We start from the raw sequence: 8,292 nt of genomic DNA on the forward strand, positions 1-8,292 counted from the left end.
TATATATATATATATATATATATATATATATATATATATATATATATATATATATCTCTTTTACTTTGTAAATCTCATGTCTCACATGCATATTGGTGTATCATGTGGTTTTGCGCTGATCAAGTGTTTTTTGATTGTATGGTTAAATATAGCAATGTTGTAATGCATTTATGTAAATATTTATGAGGGTAAATGGGTAATCAAACGTATTCCAACAAAAAAAATGCAAGAAATAACAAACTATTTTCAGTTATCTTTTTATTATAGTGTCTTGTTTTAATTTCATTGTCGTATTGTATTTTACATGTATTTTTCAAACATTACATAAAGTATTCCATTTAAAATTGGGTAGTTGTCTTGTTTTAATTTCATCGTCATTGTATTTTACATATATTTATCAAATCTTCTTATACTAATAAAAGGGTAGTTTTTTTGATATTAGATTTTTTAATTAATATGATACCTTTTGTCAATCTATCAATTCTTAATTTTAAATTTATTACACCTTCTAATTAATGTGATATTATTTGTCAATCTATTTATTATCCATTTTTAATTTTATATTATTGTTTTCATTAATTCACAAATAAAAACTATCTAATATATATTGAAAAGTAATTTTACATATTTATTTGAATCCACAAGTATAATTTTACATAACTAATAAAAATGTCTCTTAATTAATAATTTATTTAAAACAATTGATTAATAGTTTTGAGTTTTACTATAAAAGTTTAATTAATTTTATAACCGTAGTTTTCACGAGTTATAAACTAGTATTATATTAAGTAGTCCATTTAAAATTGGGCAGTTTAAAATATAATGTATGTTAAAAAAAACAAATGAAATTGAAAGTTTTTTTATTCAACATTTTATATATAGATGATAAAATAGCTAAAATAAATAAATAAAAAAGATAGGGTTTACCATATAAAAAACTTCATATTTTTATTTTTTGTTTTTAAACCTAAACGTTTTTTATTCCAAAAAACTCTTGCAAATTTCTAGCTTTTTCAATTACAGCCAACAAATTGTTTAAAAATTGAATTATTATTATTTAATTTCAAATTAGAATGCAAAGAACCTTTATTAGCAGACACAAAACCTGAGTCTCCAAAACCTTATGTTTGCCAATTGAAGGTTTTACATCTCTTAATTGGAAAATGAATAATAATACATTGTTCAACGAATTTGCTGACTCTGCTATTAAAAATAAGTTAAAAAATCTAATAAGATTACTATGGCCTATCATCACTTATAAAATTGAAAATGTTTCTAATAGAAAATTCATGAAAGCTATTAGATACCAAACAAAGATATATTATTGAAGTTTGTAATTTATTTTTTCTTTTTTATTTTGAAAACCATATAATTATAAGATACTAAGTTAACCTATACCGTTTTCTTCCCTGCTGTAAGTTGTTTTTTCTTTTTGATTTTGGTAGTTGATTTTTGATCTATGCTGCTTTCTTTGAACCATTAGCAAATCGATTTTGATATATGTTTTTTCTAACAAGATATTATCTCTTTAACTAAAAATATGAAATGTTTACTTCGGATTATGATGTTGTAACATCAATAGCACAATAAACAACAAAACCAAGGAATCATAAGCTAAAAAAGTGTCAAATGTGAGTTTTTTCAAATAAGATGGAAGTTTTCCAGGAAAAAAATAAGATCATCAGTAAACGTACTCAGAAAATAAGAAAATACAAGGGTTTTTTTTTTGAAAAAAAAAAAAAAACGTTTTGATTTAACAAAAAAAACCAGAAAATACAGGTGTTCTATACATAGAAAAAGGGTAGCTGTAAAAAATAATTTTAATAATCGACTAAAATTAAAGACGAACCCCAAAAGAAAATATGAAACCAATAGTCAAGATTATCATTAACGATAACTCCAAAAGCTCTGCAAACCAAACTCCAAATCTATACATAAATTTACCATATCAGCAAAGCTTTAAGATTCCAACTCACTCACGATCCCAAGGGCATAACAGACATTTAATGTGTCACCATTCAAGCATATCATATTCATATACATATTTACTACATACAATTACCAAACAACCCTTTTTTTATGTTGCAAGTAAAATCTACCTCCACTTCAAACCCCGTGCCCACAACAAACTCTCGGGCCGGGTTTCATCTAACCACCAAATAAAGAGGGGTAGATACGTAAATTAGTCAATTCGCTTACATCAAATGCGAATCATAGGTGTCAAAATTTGAGTCAGGGACAACAAGAGGCAGCTTGTCTATATACATGAACAATCTTTTCAAATTTTCTCTTGTTATTGTTGCCATGTCAATTGTTTCCTTATAGTCAACGTACACCCACAACTCCCCCGAGTCGACTCGCTTTAAACTCACCCGGCAAAACGGGCATGATAGCGACCTTGTTCGCCTTCACAAAAATCAACATTTTTTTTATTTTTTTTTGTTGCAAAAGCATAATATGTATATTCATTGATAAGATAAAGAATCATACCAATCGTTATAGCAGTTTGAGCACATTGCATGGTTACATTTTGGTAAAACAAGTTTGCCATTCATCTCCATGCAAATACCACATTCTTCTTCACGTTCAATGTCAACATCAGAACACCGATTATGATCTTCATCTTCTCTTTTCTTATACCTTTCCATGCATACCTTCTTCTGTTTTTTCTCTTCCGAATCACTCACACCACTTTGAAGTTGCATCAAAGATGGATATATAATACCTATCCATCATATCATCATCCTAAACATCAACTCCTTAAAACAATTAAAAAAAAAAGATGGTAGATGTAAAACACAATCTTCTTAAAATCCCACATAACCCCATCACACAGGTTGTACTTCGTTTGACATGTATTGTACTGTGACTGATATTCTGATATGACACTAATGTTAACGGGACAAAAATAGATATAGAAATATAATTTGGATATTAAATCATATATCAATTATGTTTGGCAAATTGGGATTATACCATAGAATTCTCTAATGCTAGCCTTCCTTTCATGAGTAGACATGGTGGTGGTGCCATCTGCATAAACCTGTAGTGTATGCAAGTTAGAAGCTTTATGAATGGAGATTAATCAAATTATATATCTCATAATTCAGAAATAAAATGCTAAAAAAAAAAAAAGTTTGAATTTTGACCTGAAAAATGAGGATCCGCAAGAGTCCAAGAGCACCGGCCAGGTGGCAATCGGACCATTGAACGAAGAAAAGAAAGAACTGTGCAGCCGGGCTATAAGACATTCTCATCTGAACACAGGCACCATCATACTCCCTTGGGAAATCAGATGCACTGCACCTCATAAACCAAACCATGGATTTTAGGGTTTTTTTTTCAACTGTATCCTCAAATTGATAAACAAAGAGCAAATCGTAGCATGAGAATCAATGTTAATTCATACAAGTTGAAAGAAACAGATTGAAATTCAATTAGTCTTGGGATTTTTATGATGGAAAGCTGCTTTTGTTGATTAAAATAGTGAGATACCTTTATCCCATATAGAAGCACAGCAACCACTAGAGTCGAACAAAAACCAGATACATGTGTATTTCTGACTATGAAATAACTCGTAAATCCATATAAAAAAAAACCCCAAATTCATCTAAGAGATTAAAAGCCCAGAGACTAAATTGAAGGATTTACGAATAGAACATTGAATTTCGTAGAAGGAAATCACGAGAGGAAAAGATAGGGGAATGGTTGACTTCTTACAGAGTATTAGCATGTTGAATATCTGCTTCAAGGAGTTTGAGAGAATCCTTGAACGATTTTCTCATTGATCCCACATACATCTCTTTTTTATGTTTCTTCCCCGCAAATAATTACACAAATTCACACACCATCTACTGAGATTCGTGATGACTTTCTCTCTCTAAAAACCCTAGAATTGTTTTCTCTCTCTAGGAGTGGGGTGAGATTAGTGGTAACTTCTCTCTGTTCTCGAGAGAACTGAAGAAGGAGAAGAACTGTGTCACTGTCAAGCTGACACGTGGATAAGAAGCTGGTGGAACTTTGAAGTTTTTAGATTAATAGGATCTAGTGGTAATTATAATACTAATAATTGTATAAAAAAGAATTAAAGTGGTTATTATGAAAAGAATCAATTATATTAGATTATCCTTCACTTCACTATTCCAAATAATTGTTTTGTTTTTGGTATTAAATTTATATAGAATTTCATAACTAGTCCCTTCAGTTTTCCTTAAGTAACATCTCCTCTGATTCTGTATTCCTGATTTGCATTTCGTCATGAATTCTGTTTCTTTCTTAACGTAATCTGTTAATTGCAATGCTATTAGCATATTTTTTTAGGAAATTAAGTAATTAACCCATATAAATGAACAATTTGATAACAATAATCATATTTTTGTAATTCTTCTAAAATAACCAGTTACTCTGTAATATCGTATTCCGAAGTAGGTGTGATTGATAGATATCGTTTCTGGAATCTGACACTTGTATATTTCGTATTGGAAAATTGTATTTTGGATTATGTATTCTGAAATAGTTATGTTTATTTCGGACGATCATTTAGGAATTATTCTTCGTATTCTGAACTATGTTCTACTTATTCCGAAGTGACACTATCATTCCAGAATCACTAATAATATGTAACGTAGACTTATTTTCTCTCAAATAAGTGGCACTAAAACATTTTCAGGTAGTTATATAGGTTCTATGTGGCTAAAATTAAAAATCCATACAAAATTTAGATATTCCATATTGGTTCCTTGTTTTTCGGACTTGATATACGCATTCTGGAATACATAAAATTGTTTCGAAAGTAAAATGCAATTAAATTAAAGAATAAAACTCACCTAGTTCGTTGAATCAATTGTACTAGAGCTTCAAAATTTCACTTTTCGAAATATTTATTTCTATATATATTATTGGGCTATAGTCCTGTTTTGGTAAATGTTCATTCTGAAGAGACCAGTTAATTTTCAAATAAAAAAAATGTTCCTTATTATTGTTAAAATTAAATTAGTATTTGGTTAGATTACTTTTTTTTTTGTTACAACTATTGGTCGTATTATATATGCAAAGTATAAAACGTTGCCAAATCTATTTTTAGTGTACGACTCGGGCATAATAACTCTAAGCCTACTCTAGATATGTATCCTTTTACTATAAGGTGTTTGGGTGGAAAATATAGACGAATGATCCAAATAAATTGAACTGAATGTACGAATCTAGAAAATTCTTGAACAAAATCCTAAAAAAGAGTAAGGGTGGAAAATGTGAATAATTATATCCTAAATTTTAATGATCTAATTGTCTTTGAAAGAAAAAAAAATGTGTTCCTCGTCATGAACATGTTTGCTGGCTATAGTTGTGGGCTCTTAGGAGAATTGATGAAGAGCATTATTATTACTTGTATATCTAGGAATTATTAAAAAATGTCATTGTTAACAATGATTGTACTTTTACCAATATGTATGGGTCCACGAGGCTTGTATTGCTCTCTCAAAACCTTGTTTTCATGTTTATAATAATATAGTAATCAACTCATCAAATAATAGATAAAGTATCGAAAAAATCACTTCTATGAATGGAATTTAAGTAACATACTAACATTCAACATTACCTATGGATAAGCATTCAGGCTACTCGATGACGATATAGAGTATGTGGATCCAGAATTCGGGATGTGGTGGGTTTAGCTCCATATATGCGACATGGAATTGGTGTCGACTTCAAAGTTGGGTCCCAAGTGAAATTGGGTCGGTGATTCTTGACTTTTATAGATTGTTATTTTAATCAACTAATGTATTTGTTATATATATATATATATATATATATATATATATATATATATATATATATATATATATATATATATATATATATATATATATATATATATCAAGGTTGTAAAAATCGTTTGATGTTAGCTAGTCGGTGGACTGGGGTTAAAGTATTAATCGGCTAGGCGGAGATTAATCGGGGACTATTAATTGCTAATTTGTTGAATTTTAAAAAATTAAATATGACTAATATCATATAAAAGTTAATAAATATCACTAATATCATAACAAAATAAGTTATTATGATTAATAAAAGACTAATCATACCTTAAATAGTTTATATTGAGATATAACTTCTTTAAAGTGTTAAAATTTCATCGAGTTCTACTGTTTCACTCATTGTGTATGCAAGGATTAATCGCTAGGTGCCCTCTAATCGGTCGAGTAGCGCCTAGGGATTAATCGGGACCTAGTCGAGATTCTTACAACACTGATATATATATATATATATATATATATATATATATATATATATATATATATATATATATATATATATATATATATATAGGTTCAAATGTGGATTGATATCATTGTGCGGATATGTAGACACTGTTATTCTGTTAGAATGACAAACAAAATATGTCATATGATAATATATATACGTTCAATCTTACATAACTATTGTCATTATCACATATTTTTACTAATTAGATCGTTTATAAGGTTATCATAAACATTTTATTATTATTCTCATTCTGTCGGAATGTTGTCAGAATACTTATTGAGTCATATTTTGTAAGAATAAAAATTAGTGAAAAACAATGTATGAGAACAAAAATGAATAATAATTAGTTAACATACATGAAAATGAAGATGTTTGTGTGAGGTTGGACGTATACGCATTACTAAACAACTTATTCTATTAATAATTCTCATACAATAGCACTGTCTATACGTCGGTACAATAGTTGTCTATCTACAATATAACCTAGCCATATATATATATATATATATATATATATATATATATATATATATATATATATATATATATATATATATATATATATATATAAGAATAAGTTGTTTAGTAATGCGAATACATTCAACCTCACACAAATATCTACATAGGGTTAGATTCATGTGAGACGACCTAATTATGTGAGATCGTGAGACGTAATCATAGCCACTTATTTAGTAGATAACAAACATTTTTAAAATGTAAAATTATTGAAAATTTTCGAATTTTTTTTTTCAAATATTATTTTCGGAATTTATATTTTCCAACAAAAAAAAATACATTTTTTTACATATTCTAGTAGAATATTAGAATATTCTACATATCTGACAAATCTAGTAGAATATTCTAACATTCTAAAAATCACATTAGAATATTTACAATGTAATATTCTATTAGAATATTTCACGTATTTTTCAAATAAAAAAATGGTAATTTTTTTTTTAGTTTTTTAATATTTTTTTAGATAATTAAAGTTTCGAAAATAATAATTAAAAAAAGAATTTTTGGATTTTTCCTTTTATTTTGCATGTTAAAATTATCTTTAGATTCGGTGAACAAAAACCGAACCGATAAAAGAAAACCACAATAAACTGCAACCGAAAACCGAAACTGATGCAAAAACCGATGGCGCGGATTTTGTTTTTTTTGAAAAAACGAATTTATTGGTGCGGTGAGGTTTTTATCTAGAAGTCGAACCACCAAAACCGAACTGCACCACAAACATATTAACAATAAAATAAATCATTAATTTATATTATACAATTATACATATTATTTAAAAAATTAATAAATTCTAATTTGTGTATATATATATATATATATATATATATTGAACTTGACAGTAATTAATAACTAAGTATTAAGTTTTATATGTGTATTTGTCACTCCGTGTTTGTGACTTAATGATTATATATAAAGCGTAAACACTATGTGGGCTACAACTTGCAAGCTTATAACTTTTATGCACAAATTGAATAAAAAACGAGCTTGGGAATATGGGTTGTAAACGAAGTGATTAAGTAAATAACATAAAATACTCAAAATTACAGCTTCTAAATGTGAGGAAACGAAATGATAGCATGTCATACAACCATAAATCTTCACATGAACAGTACGGCTAAAAAAATCATACTGGTGAAGATAAAAAAACCGCACCATATGTTTGACTCGGTTTAAAACCGACTCCGAACCGGTACAAACCGATACCGCGCTCAAAAACTACAAAACCGAACCATTGAAAAACCGCACCCAACAGTTTCTAGAATTCAAAAACCGCACCTTGCGGTTTCCGGTTCTGTTTGGCCCTAAAATCGTACCATATTCACCCCTTATATATATATATATATATATATATATATATATATATATATATATATATATATATATATATATATATATATAGTGGCAACCCGGTATTTCGACTCTATGGAATGACCTAAAAAGTCAAGTATTGTAACCACTTTTGACTTAATAAAATTAACTTCGAAAATAAAATATACAAAAGTCTCTATT

The 8,292-nt window shown here is 28.0% G+C and overlaps 1 protein-coding gene across 1 annotated transcript; it reads right to left on the bottom strand.

The window, feature by feature from the left end:
* Positions 1 to 1,921: 1,921 nt before the first annotated feature.
* LOC145042067 (E3 ubiquitin-protein ligase AIRP2-like) lies at positions 1,922 to 4,034 on the bottom strand. The gene is made up of 5 exons (XM_078990428.1): positions 3,721 to 4,034; positions 3,150 to 3,300; positions 2,977 to 3,043; positions 2,491 to 2,725; positions 1,922 to 2,406 (listed from the first exon to the last, which is right to left on the bottom strand). The coding sequence occupies exons 1-5, from the start codon at positions 3,798 to 3,800 to the stop codon at positions 2,196 to 2,198; spliced, it is 744 nt and encodes a 247-aa protein (XP_078846554.1). The 5' UTR covers positions 3,801 to 4,034; the 3' UTR covers positions 1,922 to 2,195.
* Positions 4,035 to 8,292: the final 4,258 nt, after the last annotated feature.

Source organism: Lactuca saligna, chromosome 4, assembly GCF_052625555.1.
Source record: "Lactuca saligna cultivar CGN05327 chromosome 4, ASM5262555v1, whole genome shotgun sequence".
Classification (NCBI taxonomy): domain Eukaryota; kingdom Viridiplantae; phylum Streptophyta; class Magnoliopsida; order Asterales; family Asteraceae; genus Lactuca; species Lactuca saligna.

Coding starts and splice junctions, on each gene's coding strand:
- LOC145042067 (XM_078990428.1), bottom strand. CDS start 3,800: ATGTATGTGGGATCAATGAGAAAATCGTTCAAGGATTCTCTCAAACTC. Junction 3,301..3,720: donor ATTCAACATGCTAATACTCT/GTAAGAAGTCAA, acceptor TATGAGGTGCAG/TGCATCTGATTTCCCAAGGG. Junction 2,726..2,976: donor TAGCATTAGAGAATTCTATG/GTATAATCCCAA, acceptor TATGATGGATAG/GTATTATATATCCATCTTTG.